The sequence below is a fragment of the Phoenix dactylifera genome, unplaced genomic scaffold, assembly GCF_009389715.1.
Source record: "Phoenix dactylifera cultivar Barhee BC4 unplaced genomic scaffold, palm_55x_up_171113_PBpolish2nd_filt_p 000638F, whole genome shotgun sequence".
Taxonomy (NCBI): Eukaryota; Viridiplantae; Streptophyta; class Magnoliopsida; order Arecales; family Arecaceae; genus Phoenix; species Phoenix dactylifera.
In genome coordinates, this window is record NW_024068030.1 from 5,918 (window position 1) to 24,349 (window position 18,432).

At 40.9% G+C, this 18,432-nt stretch overlaps 1 protein-coding gene across 1 annotated transcript; it reads right to left on the reverse strand.

The window, feature by feature from the left end:
• Positions 1-1,896: 1,896 nt before the first annotated feature.
• LOC103711177 (glyceraldehyde-3-phosphate dehydrogenase GAPCP2, chloroplastic-like) lies at positions 1,897-11,683 on the reverse strand. The gene is made up of 14 exons (XM_039119845.1): positions 11,399-11,683; positions 10,790-10,878; positions 10,595-10,662; positions 10,460-10,498; positions 8,038-8,138; positions 6,917-7,029; positions 6,577-6,676; positions 6,331-6,477; positions 6,044-6,104; positions 5,821-5,918; positions 5,600-5,742; positions 2,589-2,672; positions 2,415-2,504; positions 1,897-2,324 (listed from the first exon to the last, which is right to left on the reverse strand). The coding sequence occupies exons 1-14, from the start codon at positions 11,498-11,500 to the stop codon at positions 2,270-2,272; spliced, it is 1,290 nt and encodes a 429-aa protein (XP_038975773.1). The 5' UTR covers positions 11,501-11,683; the 3' UTR covers positions 1,897-2,269.
• Positions 11,684-18,432: the final 6,749 nt, after the last annotated feature.

An 18,432-nucleotide genomic window follows, 5' to 3' on the forward strand; every position in this document is an offset into this window, starting at 1 on the left:
TTTCCAATTATTTGTTTGCAACTAATATTTTAAAAAGTAAAACCTCACTAAAAGATCTTTCTAAATAAATAAGATATTTTGTCGTCCAAATAAGCTCTGACTTTGCTTTGTCTTTGAAACATTCATGGACCAATTACTCTAAATTCTATATTTTTTTTTTTTTTTGATAAGACTGAGAGATCATATATGTCTAGTATGAATATATCCAATAAAGTCAGAAAATAAAATAATTTTTTAAAAACCTATAATCTTACTATTAAAAATAGAGCCTTCTATTTGATATCAACAAAATATATTTTTTTTTATAAAAGATATATTTTGATAAAAATATATTCGCAGCCATTAATATATTTGTTATTTCAATGCATATTCTAATGATACTTTTCTTTTTGTCATTTTGAAAGTTGATTTACAGGAATATTGGTCCCTAATATTCTGAAAGTTGATATCCATTGGTCACAGCTAGCCAATGAAGAAGGTAGCACAAATAGATTACTATGCTCAGATGTTGCTCGATCGATAGGGCTCAAAAGAGAGCTAGGTTTTATATAGGCAGGGACTAGGGATCCAATCCGCCAGCTTGATAATAATGATGCAATAGGCACAATGTGACAAATCCTTCTCATGACCTTTGGAGTTGGGCGAGCCACACTAGGTTTTCTGTATTTGTTTATTGGATATTTGTGCAGGAATATCCTGCAGAAATAGAGCCTGTATACTCATCCAGAACAAAAAGAAAAACAAAATTCATAAAGATCATTTTTTTTCTTCACACAGGATTCGAGCTAGGAAATATTGGGTTGATATAGGCTATGCTGAAAAAAGCTGTCCAATCTAAGAATGTAGAAGAAAATTCAGCCCAATTCTGTTAGCTTGCTCAAATAAACCCTTAGTTTTTTTTTTTTTCTTTTAAGAAAAATGAGCTTTCCATGCAATTTTTCTTGTTACAAAAATACCCATAGCATTCTGATCTTCATGTTAAGTACTAATTGTCAGTAAAGAGACTGATAAAAATTCATTTTTCAAAGAATGAAAAATCTCCAAACACTACAATTCTTTTAATATGATTTTTTTTTTTTTTTTTTTTTGTATTAAGCTTCGATTGGGTATTTCCTTATGTTTGGAGAAAGGTTTTCGTGGGCCTCATTATCTTAACTTATGCGAACCGAAATATCAAAATTAGAGCCTAGTAGGCTAATCCTTCAGAATTGGGCTAGGATCATGACTTGAGCTGTCGATTGAAGCATGATCCTATACCAACCAAATTCCATCAAGCCCAAATCCCATAGAAAGGGGAAAATAAAAAAGAATCCATAAATTTTTTTCTTCGAGCAGGCCAAAGGCTGGGATCTAAATTGGGTTTGGACACTCTTAGGAAATATGAGATAGATGGGCCAAGAGACCCGATTCCTACATAGTTTTCAGCCAATTCTGTAAAAATATTCAAACAGGCTCTATTCTTCACAGTTAATCAACTATCATTTTAAATTAACTTTTTAATAATTAAATATTCAAACTATGTTTTAAATAGAATTATTTTAATATTACTCATTGGACCAATTGTGAAATATGACCTCAGTGTTACGGTTATACCAATATTCACATGTACTTACTGATCAGCAAAATCTGCCATAGTCGCGAACAAAGAATTAATTTCATATTCCGAATATAACAATTGAAACATAAGGGAAGATGAAATATATTTACCAAGAGCTTCCTATCTTTATTACAAGTCCACGGTTGGATGGTGAATAAAGGGAATAATAGGCTTTAACTTTGGGTTCAAAAGCCATATCAAATACAGATCGCCTTGAAGATAAAATCAAGATTTAAAGACACTAATCATTGCATTCATAATTATGCGTCGGAGCACTATGAAGACGCACAAACCAGAAAAAGAAAAATAAAAGAGCTTACTTGCATTAATACGCAAGATTTGCAACTTTTCGATGCAACAAGCATGAATATACTTCTGACATAAGCCACATTTTCTAAAAGCATGCACAAGACACTTTCAGGGAATAAATTTCATCATCCATTGACAATTACTTCCTACAAGAGATGAAACAACTACTTTCTTTTTTAAAATTCATGTAACTGGTAGCGGTGCAAATTAAATCTCTGAGTGCAACACATCGTTACCAGTATTGGAATAGAAAACGAGCCAACCCCATCAAAATTGAAGCCTCAAAAAATCTAATCAAAAGATCCTCCAAGCATCAACAGGAGCAAACCACTGGATCTCTCAAAGTTCCATAGTGCAGTTTTTTCAGTAGCGGGCACTGACCAGGGCCATGTGCTCAATCAAGTCTAGCACTCGGTTGCTGAACAAGAAAGCCAGGAGAAGCATCAGCTCAAGACTTTGAACATAATATAGGGACAGCAATGGAGCGAGAATAAGAGTAGCTACTTACCTGTAGCCCCATTCATTGTCATACCAGGAGACGAGCTTCATAAAGGAAGCACTTAATCCAATACCAGCCTTTGCATCAAATATGCTAGACCTAGAAAATATATAACACATGCAACAGTTTAGCACCTCCGTAGCTTAGTCACAAATGGGAAACACTTACATATAGACTCCTTACCTCGAGTCACCAACAAAATCATTTGAAACAACATCCTCATCAGTGTAACCAAGTATGCCTTTCAGTGGGCCCTCTGATGCAAACCTGTAATAAATTGACAAGATTAGAAGTAACAAAGTAAAAAAAATAATATATCAAAATCTTCATGTACATGTGAGCCTTGTACATACGCACGCACAAAAATATATAGCATATTATTTACCAAGATCTTTGCTCGTCAGTGTAATCATGTACAGATGATTCTGCAATCATGTATAGATGTCCCACTTTTAAGGTTAAAGTGTCTACATTATCCTAGTACATGGACCGTACTCTTGTTATTGCTTTCATGCCTCTCAGTGACATGTTAAATATATTCACTTTGTGCTTTAACTCATTACTCACCAAAAGAATCATAAAAGAATTTTTGGTCTTTGCTTTTCCAGTGAAAGAAATCCATGTAAAAGTTTCTGTTTAAACAGGTATAAGAATTGCAGCGTAAAGACACCTAAACAGCTAAACAATTTGGGATACATGCAACATTGCACACTGAAATCCCAAGACACTTCCAAAGCATCACTAAGTGACTCCTAAGTTTTGACTCAATGATGATTGGTGCAAGATTCGTAGTTTTGGTTTTTTTTTTCCTTTATTCATGTGGTATTCTACTAGTCAAAAAGCCCTAACACACCTTCTGGTAAAGCATCATCTAGGTTGCCTAATTGGTAGAGCATGATCTAAGCCCCAACACAACCCCCAAAACCCCCCCAAAAAAAAACCACTGCTCAGCCTTTTTCATGCTGCAAAGGTTATAACCTTTAAGCAAATCTTTATTCAGTGGCTCTTAAAGGTAACTCTCCAATGCTTTACCAACTTTCTCAATAATTTTACTATACTCATCCTTCATATTTTTAATGTTATCTAAACTCTATTATCCTTTCTTCACTGTACGCTAGCTTGTCAACATCTTTTGTTTCCATTTCTTGCAAACATCTGCAGATATCTCATACCCTGCTAGTTATTTGCTCCCTTTCTACAATTGTCGTATCATTCAAAAATTTCTATATTTCTAAATTTCAGTATTTGAAGGAAGACAATAAGTCATTATCTTTTGGACCTTTACATTGCACTTTGTTTCATTGTTAATGAATCTAGCGCCCTAGGCACTAGCTACTTCATTTGATAGATTATCATATGCAGCAGAACATCACAGGCATCCCATTTGTTCATCATACTAATACCATCTTTGATAAAGCTTTTCATATCTAATGAGATCAACTTTATTGCTGCAGATGATGTTTAAGCACCAAAAATAGGTAAGGTTAAGAACTTTATTCCAGAGAAATCAGTTCCTTTCCTGTCAATCAACTGCATGGCAAGAAAAGTGCATATGGAGGAAAGAGGATTTGGGAGCTGACCTACAATGACATTCAAGAAACCAAATTTTTATGGATCAGCAACATGGATGGTTTATGGACATATATTGCAGCTTTCATTCACCTGGTGGTCTGTGCTATAGTGTGGTTGCAAAGTGAACATGCATCTGGTGCTCTGCCTTCTTCATTAGTGCAGAAGCTTCTCAGTTCTTGATGTTACCCCAAATTTCCCTCACATAATTTTTACCAATTACACAAATTTTGACCTAATAACGACGAGATAGTGACTGATACAGATTTAGCTTATTGGAGATGGGGGTGAAAAAACCAAAGTCAGACTGAAGAGGATATCGTTACCAATGAACACGCGCATGCACACAAAGAGAGACAGACAGAGACACCCACACACAAACACATGCTCACAGAGAGAGAGAGAGAGAGAGAGAGAGAGATTTAATCCTATGGGCGAGAGGGTTGATAATACAAATTAACTTATTGAAATGCATTAATGCTACTTCCATGCCTTTTAGGTACTTGATAAAGTAATCGATGAAAAATTCATGATTAGATAACTTAGAAAAAAGCACATATTAACATTGTTTCGAACTCCTTTAGAAATTCTTTTCTTTTTTAAAAAAAAAAGTTTCTCTCACCAGCTGATGTGGTTTCAGTGCCTATGATTAACTAACTGTCGGGGAAAATATCTACTGACACTGTATAAGATTCCTGCACTAGATCTCTATTCACGACAGCATAGATCAGCCATGGTCAGTAATGCAGATGGCTAAATTCCACCATGGGCAAATACAACAGCAGGGGTACTACAGGCAAATACAACAGCAGGGGTACTACAGAACTAAGTTTGAGCCAAGTTTTACCTGGACTGTCTCAGATCACATTTCATCATTTGGATTCAGACTTGATATATGCTATATCATTCAGTACATATGGAAACAAGGACATGATTCACAAGCATACAACTAACTCAATAGAACTAACAAATCAAAACAATATTTAAGGATGGTACTTTAGAAAAAAATTGGTTAAGAATTGTCTTAGATTTTAAAGAACTCAGCATCTGTTTTCATCTCAATTATGTATGTTTGTTCTGATTTGGTATACAGGACATGTCTAAATTTGATATAATGCACAATAACAAACCTACACTGAATCAAGGTAATCATATATCAGCTTAAGGTCTTGTGTTTAAACAAGCCATATTTCAGGCAGTAGGATCAGCCAAAATGTTCAGCTGAAAGACTGAAATTGACATCATGAATAGCTTAAGTTATTAACAACACTAAGTACTGAACCTATACTGAGTTACACTTAAACTAATCATAATATACTCCAATGAATTATATAAAAGGGAATGTTTCATTATAACATAAGGGAAAAGGTTCCTAGAATTTTACAATTACAAGTTACAGACAGCAAATAAAATATTAAATCTAAGATTACAAGCAAAAACTTAAAGCATACACAGGTTTTGATTTTTTTTTTTTTTAGTAAACACGCTGAATCTTTAAAAGAAAAAAGTGATGTACAGAAACAGATAAAACAATGGGCAAACTAACATAGCATGCATTATAATACAGCATCAAATAATTATATGTAGTGGATTGCAATATATAAAAGCAATAGAAGCATGCATACTTAATAGCAGCTTTGACATCATCGTATGAAGCACTTTTCTCAAGCCGACAAGTCAGGTCCACAACTGAAACATTTGGTGTTGGAACCCGGAAAGCCATCCCAGTAAGTTTCCCATTGAGCTCTGGAAGAACTTTCCCAACAGCCTGATATTCCAGAAGTGAACTCAATTCACATAAAAGTCTAAAATATCAATAATGTATTGCAAATCTTCTTGCTCTCACCTTTGCTGCACCTGTTGAACTGGGGATGATGTTTTGACCAGCTCCACGCCCTCCTCGCCAATCTTTCATTGATGGACCATCAACAGTCTTCTGTGTTGCTGAACATAAAAAGGCCAAAAAAAAACCATGCCAGTAAAGCAAACTCTGTAATGATGATATTTGAGGGGCATGTCTAGATGGTTATTTAATGTGAGGATAAAGGTAAAAGAGAAGGATGAAAAACCTGTTGTCGCATGGACAGTTGTCATAAGGCCTTCAACAATACCAAATTCTTCATGGACAACCTGCAAGGTACGATACAAACCATGAGAGGGCTTGCTCCAAATGATATTACACCCAAGATCAGAGAAGTTAGGAGATGCATAGCATTTCATAAATCATAAAAAAGAAAAAAATGCAGACAGATGGATTATAAAAGCACAGAAACATTTTATTTGTACTGCCTAGTTATTATTTACTGCAAATGACGTTGCAAGAAAAAAAAAGGCACCACATATTAAAACAACAGACCTTGGCTAGAGGAGCAAGACAGTTGGTTGTACAGCTAGCATTAGAAACAATATTCATGTCTGGTTTATATGCCTTCTCATTTACTCCAACCACGAACATAGGAGCATCAGCAGATGGAGCTGATATTACCACCTTTCTGGCACCACCCTACAGGAATTTAAAGAACGCCATTGTCAATTTTTCATTCAAAAAGAAAATTGCAGTGATAGAAATATTTGTAATGTCAAATCCAGAAAAAGGGCACACCTTAAAGTGAGTTGAAGCCTTATCTGTTGTCGTAAAAACACCAGAAGATTCAACAACATATTCTGCTCCAAAATCACCCCACGGAATCTCTGCTGGATCTCTGATGAAAAAGAAGGTTTAGACATTTTCATAACCTTTATACTCCAACTTTTAACATTACAAAACACGCATTCTGCAGTTCTTAATTTGATGTAAATTTAAGATTAATCATGACATATTCAGCTCATATAACTACCATAATAGAGAAAGAAATTAGAAAAAAAAATAAAAACCAAAAGCTTATTGATGGCATGGAAGATTCAGTAACCTTAAAGCAACCATAATAATATTTCTGCATTACCTTTTGCTCGTGACTGCAATTTTTTTCCCATTGATTTCTAATGTAGACTCATCCACAACCTTAATGGTTCCCTTGAATATACCATGTGTCGAGTCATACTTAAACATATATGCCTGGAAAGAAGGAATAAATTTAATGCGATATGACTGAAAGAAATTAGGACAACGAATATGCATGTTAAAGAAGTGTAATACATAGAAGATGTATCCCCAAAAGAAAACAACAGAATAAAAAGGAACTCATTAACATATATTCACAACATGTAAGGTGACATGTAAATTCGCATACACCAACATTTCCTTTTTAAGGGCAGAAGCAGTATTGCCGCCACATTTATAGATAAATGATTATGTGAAGCATTCGGAAGAGGGATGAAAATCCCAACTTTCAGGTGACCATGTACTTCCCCTGAGCTCATGAGTTAAACTAAAATATATTCTACCAGTACAAATAGATATCAATTGTCACTATGAACCAAAATCAAGTCCTACAATTGGACACTGATGCAGATCTAAAGTCATATTAATTAAACAACTCATGCACCAAGTTCAGACCACAAACAAGGACTTTACCTAGCTTTTGATAAAATATCTAGCTGATCATAAATATTCAGTTGTGTTAGTATCTCAAAGAGGTAGGCTTACCATATAAGTTGGTTACATATCCATTAGAATATTTGCAATTGTATGCAAGCAGAAAGTAGGCAATAGAAGTGAAAATTCAATCTCAATTGCGTGATATTAGCTGCACATTTCAGAGTAATTTAGTCTAGCTCTTATCTCCCTTCAGCCATCCAGTACTTGCACCACCCAAGAATGGATCATACACTAAGTAATTCTTCTAGCAAGTACCATTTTCAACATGAGATTGTTGTTCTACCTACTGGAGGTTCTGGACGCCCATTAAATTACCTCCATGGTAGAACAACATTAGATAATCCATGTACAAGATAAATGACAAAATAAAATGCAGGGTACCTTCATCAAAAATTCAAATAAAGATATCCTATTCATCTTCTATCTTGCAAAACAAATCTAAGACAGAGTGGCTTTTTTCGTGACTTTTTGAATCCAAAGAAATTATCAAAATCATGAAAACTAAAGAAAAATATGTTTCCTTACCATGTATTTGGCATCAATGAAAGGATCATTAAGTGCTACTACTTCAATATCATCTCTAGCAGTTGCTATGCGCAAGACTAGCCTTCCAATCCGCCCAAAGCCTGAAGTAAAACAAAACAGTTACATATGTGAGATTAAACAGGACATAGCTACTCTGAGTTCTATATAAAACATCAAATAAAGTCATGATGTTAACTGAATCTCTGGCATAATGATTGAGAAGAAAAGACAATATGCTTGCATAATTCAAAGATCTATACAATAGCCCAGATCAAAGTTTAAAATACTAGTACCAACCATGATATTAGTTTTCCACCAGAGTGGTATGGCTTGGTTTGTTGTACTAACGGTACAGTGCTGCCTCTTGGTACCATACTGGGATGCTATTTTTATATTTTTTTTCATTTTTTACATTTTTGATGTTTAAATGAATATTAAGCCCTTTTTCCATGTCTAGATGGTTTTTGATGGGACATGTGATGCTAGAGTGCCAGTATTGATATCAACACCATTGTTTCAATGAGGTTTAAGAAACTAGCAACCATGGTATGCTGTACCGATCGGTACAGGTCGGTACCCGGGCGTACTGTACCCGTACCGATGGATATCGGTATCGGTACGCCAGTGTCGGTACGCCTGACGTACCGCGTACCGTACCGTACCGACATTCGGTACGCTTATGCTAGTGCGGCACCGGTACGGGGTTCGGTACCGGTACGGCGAACCTTGCTAGCAACAAATAGAAGTGAAACAGGGCAAACCATTCATAGTATTGGAATAGAAGTGAAACTCTCTCTCTCTCTCTCTCTCTCTCTCGCCCCCTTGCTCCCCCCTCCCCCTTCTTTCACTCGATGAAAAGCAACCCCAAAGGTCACAGGGCAACATAAAGGAGGGGGGGGGAGAGAGAGAGAGAGAGAGAGAGAGAGAGAGAGAGAGAGAGCGAGAGCTAGCCTGTCTCTCTCTCTCACCCTTTTTTTCAACTTAAATCTGTTCCAATTGGTTTGGGCTCAGTATCAGCCGGTACAGATCAGTACATGCAGAACAGACCGATTCAAGCTAGTTTTGACATCCTGCACCCTATATCAATGCCTAAAAGTTGTTGGAATGATACAATACTGGTGGTACTATCCCGTACGAACAGTTTTTCAATCATTGGACTAGATAATCATATATAAAATGGGATATTATACCTCTATCAAGATAATTATGATTGTTACCCCAATTTACCATACCAAACAATGTAATGCATACATATAATGCTTTATTGGTGATAATGAGACTAGTGAAAGTTTCAAGTGCCTCACTCTTGCAAGATTCAGCTCTAATTGTCTCACCAAAAAAATACCAAGCTATCTAATATATAGACAACCAGCAATTGCTACCATTGGTTCATTTCAATTAATTCCAACTAAGGACCTATTTGGCTATTCCTATAGGATTAGGCTGAAAATCATATAGGATTCGTGGACTAGGCCATCCATTTAAGCATAGCCCTATATCAACCGAACTCCACCCAACCCAAATCCCGTGGGAAGAAAAAAAAGACCTGCATAGGTCTTTTTTCTTCCTACAGCCCAAAGGCTAAAATATGGGCTAGGTTTGGATAGGCTCTTAGAAAATGCAAACTAGATAGGCCAACAAGCCTAATTCCCACAAAATTTTTAGCCTAATCCTACAGGAATATCCAAATAGGCCCTAAATATAATTATTCTCCTTGCAGGTTCTCCATTCAATCTACATCGAACTATCTAGTGCTGTACACACCATCAGAGCATATTCTCAATCCATATTTTTTTTTAAAGATCAGTAGTTTAAGTTTCCATACAGCTATAGCTTGGATATCGGTTAAGCTGAACATCCAAGTGGAGAATTATATAGCTCTATTGATATGTAAGCTGAACATGGAGAGTAGTTGACATTGTTCTATGCCAAGCAACAGGATGGCTCCTGGGAACATCTACTTGGTGAAACTGTTAAACCCAAGATTGGTCAGCAAAACACAGGCACATGCGAAAGTAAAATGATTAAGACTATCAGAGCTGACTCCAAAAAGATAAATACTGAAAAGAAAAATATTTTAATGCATAAACAAACCAACAGGTAATATTTGGGTACTCCCAATTAATCAACTACTTCATAACTTCAGAATAAAATCTAAACATTAATCCCATTCCAATCTCTAGAATCTAGTGTTAGTCTAAGCTAATTCTACTTAATTTTAGTAGTAGAATAACAAACATACTTCGATCTCTCACCTTATTAAATCAAAATAGTGAAATCATAATTTTTACATGAATTGTCATCATAAACTGATATAGATAATCTTAAAACAAGGAAATTTAAATGCTTGGAAAACAAAATGTTCAGTTCTGAAACAGAAGCTGCACAGACGACACATGCAAAGGATTATCCGAGAACCCACCATTTATGCCAATCTTTGTTTTTGCACCAGCTGACGATCCTAATCAGAGTAAGAACCAGACATCAAACCATCATCATTGACCAACATAAATCGAAAAGCATAGCTTAATATCTCTCATAATGCATGGAAGTTTACTTGGAACCACAGGGGGGGCCTCAGTAGCTGTAGCTTTAATTGGCTGAATGCCCCGAGCACTAGGTTTCCTGCAAAATTCAGAAGAAACAAGATGAAGTCTCTTATCAGCAAAACCCGAACAAGAATATTTGTTAAAGAATGCAGTAAAACTAATAGCGGCAATACAAGCAAGAGAAACTGGGAGTACGACTTAACTGTGACGAGGATGATTCCACCGAGGAAAGAACGGAACCAAAAATACTCGAACGGATCTGTGCTGAACTTGGAATTCTCATGCAAGATATCTGACGAAAGCAAACAAAAGCATAATAATTATACATTATAACTCAAAATAATATATACAATAAAATAATTCTTAATTGTGTACAAATAAATCACTGAAATTCAAATATATAATCATAAAAAGCATGCAACGATTCACCTAGAGATTTTCAAAGATAAAAGCTTATATTAAATCGTTATCAAGAGCATAGAAAAAAACAGTACGATCAAAACAAAACCAAACTAAAAACAGGGATTTGATCAAAAGTTGCAACTTTTTAACAAGAAATTCAACGGAAGCTGTTTAACCAAAACAAAATAGCATACATCCAATCATCTCCAATAGCGAGCAACAGCCAAAAACACAAAAGAATATATCAATCAAGACAGAAACGGGTCGGAGACAACACATTCACCAGATTCACCAAACCAAAGCAAGAAAAGAACAACTTCTCGCCCAATTTTTCGATCAAATCCCCACGAGAGCCAAAAAAATAACCATCAAAATCCTTCCCAAAGACGAAAATGAGCCATAAATCAGACCTTGAACGACTCAGGAGCCCGAGCGTCGAAATCGGAAGGGAAGCAGTCGCGCCATCCACCGGTCAAAGGCGTCGCAGATCGGAGGAGCATCGAGAACGCCATTAGACGACCCCTTCTCTCTCTGTCTCCCCTCCCACGGAAATCAAAAGCCTACCAGAAGGCGACGGGAGTTAGGGGGGCGGGGAATGGAAGGAAATGGGGGGAGGGAAGGACCGCCTTTTATACGAGCGGTAGGGTTTGGCGGCTTCCTCTCAGGCGGAGTTCTCTCTCTCTCTTCCTCATTTTCTCGCTTTTTTAATTTTTTTCATGGAAACGAGAATGATACCCAGAAGATGCGCGGGGAAGATAATAAAAATTTAAATATAAATTTATATAATTAATATATATATTATAAATATAATATATATTTAACAATTATTGATCATTTTGATTTCAAAATTTTACTATTAAAAGTATTTATATTGATGGGAAAGATCAATTATTTAAGAGAGCAATTGGATAACACAAACAATACAAAATTTAATACGAAATGAAAATCTAGAGCGATGACAAACATCAAGATTGTGTCCAGTAGTATATTTATTATTTAATTAAAATTCTTTATTATGTATTCTATATGTTAATTGTCACTTAAAAAATAAAAAGCTGGTCACTAACACATATTTTGAGACTTAAAAATTTAGTTATCTAAGATTATTTTCATTTTTTCTTGGTGGAGATATGTAACAATGATGACTAATTATTAAAAGATATTAAATTTTTATGCTAAAAAATATATAGAGAAATGTAAAACTTTACAACATAAAGATATCTTAGAATCTTTACATTGATTAGAGTATGAAACCTAATATTGATATTGCATTTTCTCTAAAAAAATCCAAAGTATATCGTAATTAGGACCTAATTAATAAAAACTAATAATATTAAAAATAAAAATATCAAAATAAAAAATTAATGATGACAATGAGGGGAGGTAATTTTTTTTTCTTTGTATAAAATTCAAGCCGATCCAACTATTTCTAGATACTTATGAATCTAAGTTGGCTGGTTATACTGGCACAAGATTTCAATAGTACTTTCAGCTTAATTTTTTTTTTATAAAATTTGGTGCCTAACTCACTTCAAATTGATTTCTAAATATTTATAAATATAAATCTAACCCAATTTGTAATTCTATTATTTTGATGATCGTAATGGTCCGATCTATAAATTTAATAAGATTTTCAGCCTACGGAGAGGAAATAGGCTCATGCCACTAGTACATAAACAAAATTTCTGCCGTCCATTAGTCGATTTTTTGTGGAGAAATTCTATGACGACGTATACGATCACGAAAATCTTGACAATTTTCTGCTTTTGGGGGAGCGCAGGACCTTTATCACGTGACTTCCTATTTTGAAACGAGGACGCGTAAAGTAGAGTAGAAACGTGAAGGCCTATTTCGCTTTCTCTATGGCCTGGTGAGTTACGGCCGGAAAGGACAAAAGTTACGATTTCTCCAATTCTCCAACCGTTTGATTATATCGATCCAACCGTAAAAACTCGTTGGGAGCAGGGTATCAACTTATTTCGCGGAATATGATATCGAGATGGACCACGGGCCAACATCACAATTCACATGGGAATGCTGATGCCGAGAAGCGTCCATACTGGGTAGACGGAGAATTCTAGGGGCTGGTTTGGTTTGCGAAAAAAGAACAGAAAAAAATGTGGTCAACTAAAAAGTAATAAAATGCTTCTTATTTGATTGGAATGTTTAAAGAAGAGAAATGAGAATGTTGTATTCCCATGAAAATATGATTTCTACATTTTATGAGAAAATTTTTTTTATGAGAAATATGAAAAAGTTACTTTCTCATGAGGCGGAAATCACTTCATTTTTATTTTTTTTAAAAAAGATCCTTCAGCATTAAAGAGGTATTAAAGACCTAATTTTTATTAAAGATATAATAGGAATTACACATAACTTTTTCAGAAAAATGGATGATCAACCAAACAGAAGCACTCTGAAATCTGTCACTTTCTTATGTTTAACCAAACATACTAAAAGTACATTTTTAGGCATTCTCTTGCTCTTAATTTTTTTTCCTATGAATCATATTTCTAGGAGGTGAAATGCTTCCTAAAAGTATCTGGTTCTGGTGTGCTGCAGGAACATTTATTTTAACCAACGGCATTGGAGCGTTGGTCAATCAGCGTTTGTGGAGCTGTTTAACTAATTGTTTGTGAGGAACAACATAAGCTGAAAAACGAACGACATGGGTTGGGTGCGGGTACGCCGAAGTTGTCCCGGGAGAGGGTGACTGGTGGGGGCCACTTGGGAATCAGATGCGTGACCGCGTGAGACGATCAGGGTCGTCAAGCCAGTGGACCCTTGCCAATTAGATGAGGTTTGAATCGGATGCTTCTTTGATCACTTGCTAGTCCCATACAATGCAAGCCTTTGGACATTGGAGAATACGAATGTAGCATATGTGCACCAATGGTTGCATCTTGATGCATAATTCAAGGGCACGTACCGTATCAGATCATCAAATGATCAGTAATTGCATGTTAGCACTATTGACTTTTGTTGGGGGGAAAAATGGACCACCCCACAAATACAATTAAAGCACCCAAATCCGACAGCGAGCCGAGCTCAGAAGGCCGAGGCCGAGCTCAGAAGGCTGCCGAGGCCGAGCTCCGAAGGCTGCCGAGCACAGAAGGCCGAGCTCATGGGCCGAGCCGAGCTCAGAAGGCTGCCGAGCACAGAAGGCTGCCGAGCTCAGAAGGCTGCCGAGGCCGAGCTCCGAAGGCTGCCGAGCACAGAAGGCTGCCGAGCTCAGAAGGCTGCCGAGGCCGAGCTCCGAAGGCTGCCGAGCACAGAAGGCCGAGCTCATAGGCCGAGCCGAGCTCAGAAGGCTGCCGAGGCCGAGCTCCGAAGGCTGCCGAGCACAGAAGGCCGAGCTCATAGGCCGAGCCGAGCTCAGAAGGCTGCCGAGCACAGAAGGCTGCCGAGCTCAGAAGGCTGCCGAGGCCGAGCTCAGAAGGCTGCCGAGGCCGAGCTCAGAAGGCTGCCGAGCTCAGAAGGCCGAGCACAGAAGGTCGAGCTGACCTCAGAAGGCCGACCTCGTCGTCTGTATGCTGCGGCCATGCCCTACAGCAGCCTCACCGCACCATGCTTTGCTTGCCGACATATCAATCAGGAACCATACCCTGCTACGACTGTCAACGCCTCACCATTCCCAAGAATGTACTGCACTGCGCGCCACAAGCAAGCTCTGGCTACACGCCATCTCCTCCCATGATGGGAACGGGCCATCCACGGCAACTCATTACTTCACACGCCCACGTCCAATCGTGACGGTAACCCATTAATTCGCCCAGTCACATCACAGGTAACCCTGCCACTCTCCCTATAAAAAGGGAGGCTTCTTCCTCCCGAGGGGGGACTCCTCCTAACTCTAATTTTCTGGCTTGGACTGCTACATACGAACTACATCTCCTTCTCCAAAATTAAGCCCCCCTCTGACTTAAGCATCGGAGGGCCGGCGCCGGGGAGCCCGGCCACCGGCTTCTTGCAGGTCTCCCGGAGGACGCCGCCCGCCGACGGACCGCCACCCGCCATTCTCGCGCCGGAGCTCCTCCTCCTCAGCCGACGGCCGCCCCCGGGTCCAAATTCCAGCAACAGTTGGCGCTAGAGGAAGGGACCGAGTCGTGACCATGAAGCTAAGGAGCAAAGGGGCCTCCAACGCCTCCCGGCGTCCCGCACCAAGTCCTAGACACTCAGTCCAGAACTCGCCACCAAGGCCTCCGACGGATCAAGTCCCTCAAGTCCAACCAGAGGAGTTCAACCTGCTTGTTCAACAAGTACAAGCACTCACTGTGGCCGTTCGAGGCCTACAGCAAGTAGAAGACCAGCCTCTACTCCCTCCTCACAACCATGAGTCCTCAGGACGCCGCTCGCAACATCATTTTTCTGTAGAGCGTCGCCACCACCAAAGCTCCCACCGAACTCGACCATCGAGCCGGGAGGGCTTGTCGCGCATCCATTATCCTGCGAGCTCGCGCCGAAGCCTGACGCCTCGAGCTCGGGAGCACCCATCTGAGGCGGGGCCTGCCCCATGCCGAGCTGCAACAAGAGTCCCACCCGAGCTCGGCAGAAAGGTCGAGAAACTCGAGCGGCAGATCGAGGCGCTCCACAGCCAGAAAGCAAGGCGTGAAGATGACTTTGAGTTCACCACCAAGTCACCTTTCTCTCGCCAGATCGAAGATGAGCCGGTCCCACCGAGGTTCAAAATGCCTCAGATAGAGCCCTACAACGGGACCACCGACCCCCTTGACCACTTGGAGAGCTACCGAGCCCTTATGGCATTGCAAGGGTCCTCGGAGGCCGTGCTCTGCAAAGCCTTCCCTGCAACCCTCCGAGGAGCGGCTCGGCTTTGGTTTTCCGGTCTGAAGCCGAGCACTGTGTCCTCCTTTGAGCAGCTCGGCAGGCAGTTCGCTGTCAACTTCGCTGCCAGCCGACGCCAGCGGCGAACATCAGATTCTCTCCTCAATATCAAGCAAAAGGAAGGAGAGTCCCTTAAAGACTACATCGACCGTTTCACCGCTGCAACGTGGGAGGTTCGCGATCTCGACCAGTCAATTGCAATGTCAGCATTGAAGACTGGAGCTCGGTCCTACAAATTTGTCTTCTCGATTGAGAAGAGCTTCCCTGCCGACTTTGTTGAAATGTTGGCCCGAGCTCGCAAGTACGCCAAGGCTGAAGAAGCCATGGCCTCTCGGCGGGAAGCAGCCAAACGACCTGCCAAGATGCAAAAGAAGCACCTCGAGGAGCGCTCCCAACTAAGTAGCAGATTCCCATGGCACGAGGAGAATCCTCCTCGGCCCAAAAGTCCAGCTCGGCAGAGGTTTTCCCTCCAAAAATTTGAGGAATACACTCCCCTCACATCCACCCGAGCCGAGATCCTCATGGAGATTGAGGGTCAGGGCTACCTCCGACCTCCCCCAAAAACATGGCCGTCAGAGTTGCAGAAGCACTCGAAGAAGTACTGCCGCTTCCACCGAAATTACGGCCACGACACGGAAGATTGCTACCGGCTCCGTGACGAGATCGAGGCACTCATCCGCCGAGGTCGACTGGGTCGGTTCGTCCATGACTAAAAGGGGGGAGCCAGAAGAACGGGACCCTGAGCTCCCTTTATGAAGACCAAAAGGGTGTTGAAACCCCTCATAGCCATGCTGTAGTTATTGCAAAGTCTGACGTAAAAGGACTTGTGGATAATAAAAGCACTACGGACATCTTGATGCCTTCCAATGGTTGTAAAACAACTGGAGAAAATGAGCAACCCTCTGGCCGGCTTCACAGAAGGTCTCATACCTGCGAAAGGGGTTCTCGGCCTGCTAATCACGGCTGTGCGCGCGCCCCGAGAAAGTACTGTGAAGCTAAACTTTTTTGTAGCCCAGGTCGGCTCGGCCTTCAACGCTATTATTGGCCGACCAGGCTCTCTCCGAGCTGCGGTCCCTATCTGCCACCCCCTCGTGCAGTTCTCCACTAGCCGAGCTTAACATGGAGAAGAAGACGCTCAATATAGCTCCTATATACTACATATCAACGACTCTGTGGCCTTGGGGGGCAGTGCCGCTGAGTCAACCTGGAGCACTTAACTCCAACTGCATTAGAGGTACATCCTACTTGGCACGTACATCTCTATACATATTTGGCTATATTACAGGATGATCGACGACTGGACTACTTCCTTCGCCCGAGCCAAAAAGCAGCTCGAATTCGGAAGTCGGGGGGTAGTGTTGGGGGGAAAAATGGACCACCCCACAAATACAATTAAAGCACCCAAATCCGACAGCGAGCCGAGCTCATCGGCCAAGCCGAGCTCAGAAGGCCGAGGCCGAGCTCAGAAGGCTGCCGAGGCCGAGCTCCGAAGGCTGCCGAGCACAGAAGGCCGAGCTCATGGGCCGAGCCGAGCTCAGAAGGCTGCCGAGCACAGAAGGCTGCCGAGCTCAGAAGGCTGCCGAGGCCGAGCACAGAAGGCTGCCGAGCACAGAAGGCTGCCGAGCTCAGAAGGCTGCCGAGGCCGAGCTCCGAAGGCTGCCGAGCACAGAAGGCCGAGCTCATAGGCCGAGCCGAGCTCAGAAGGCTGCCGAGGCCGAGCTCCGAAGGCTGCCGAGCACAGAAGGCCGAGCTCATAGGCCGAGCCGAGCTCATAAGGCTGCCGAGCACAGAAGGCTGCCGAGCTCAGAAGGCTGCCGAGGCCGAGCTCAGAAGGCTGCCGAGCTCAGAAGGCCGAGCACAGAAGGTCGAGCTGACCTCAGAAGGCCGACCTCGTCGTCTGTATGCTGCGGCCATGCCCTACAGCAGCCTCACCGCACCATGCTTTGCTTGCCGACATATCAATCAGGAACCATACCCTGCTACGACTGTCAACGCCTCACCATTCCCAAGAATGTACTGCACTGCGCGCCACAAACAAGCTCTGGCTACACGCCATCTCCTCCCATGATGGGAACGGGCCATCCACGGCAACTCATTACTTCACACGCCCACGTCCAATCGTGACGGTAACCCATTAATTCGCCCAGTCACATCACAGGTAACCCTGCCACTCTCCCTATAAAAAGGGAGGCTTCTTCCTCCCGAGGGGGACTCCTCCTAACTCTAATTTTCTGGCTTGGACTGCTACATACGAACTACATCTCCTTCTCCAAAATTAAGCCCCCCTCTGACTTAAGCATCGGAGGGCCGGCGCCGGGGAGCCCGGCCACCGGCTTCTTGCAGGTCTCCCGGAGGACGCCGCCCGCCGACGGACCGCCACCCGCCATTCTCGCGCCGGAGCTCCTCCTCCTCAGCCGACGGCCGCCCCCGGGTCCAAATTCCAGCAACAACTTTATTTTCATATTTGCAAGATGCCGAGTTTAAACTATGTGTGATCGCTAAAATTGGATGCAAATTTGTCTATCCGCAGGTCACGAAGCCGGTCCAATTGAAAATCACATATATAGTTCTTCTTAAACCTAGTCCATATGCCTGCGTAATT

Bases quoted from the DNA above. Each gene is read 5' to 3' on its own strand.
- LOC103711177 (XM_039119845.1), bottom strand. From the start codon at position 11,500: ATGGCGTTCTCGATGCTCCTCCGATCTGCGACGCCTTTGACCGGTGGA. The intron at 6,105-6,330 runs GTCTGTTGTTTT...CGTACCTTGCAG, and splicing joins GTCTTGCTCCTCTAGCCAAG to GTTGTCCATGAAGAATTTGG. The intron at 2,325-2,414 runs GTAAGTAGCTAC...TTTCTTGTTCAG, and splicing joins GACAATGAATGGGGCTACAG to CAACCGAGTGCTAGACTTGA.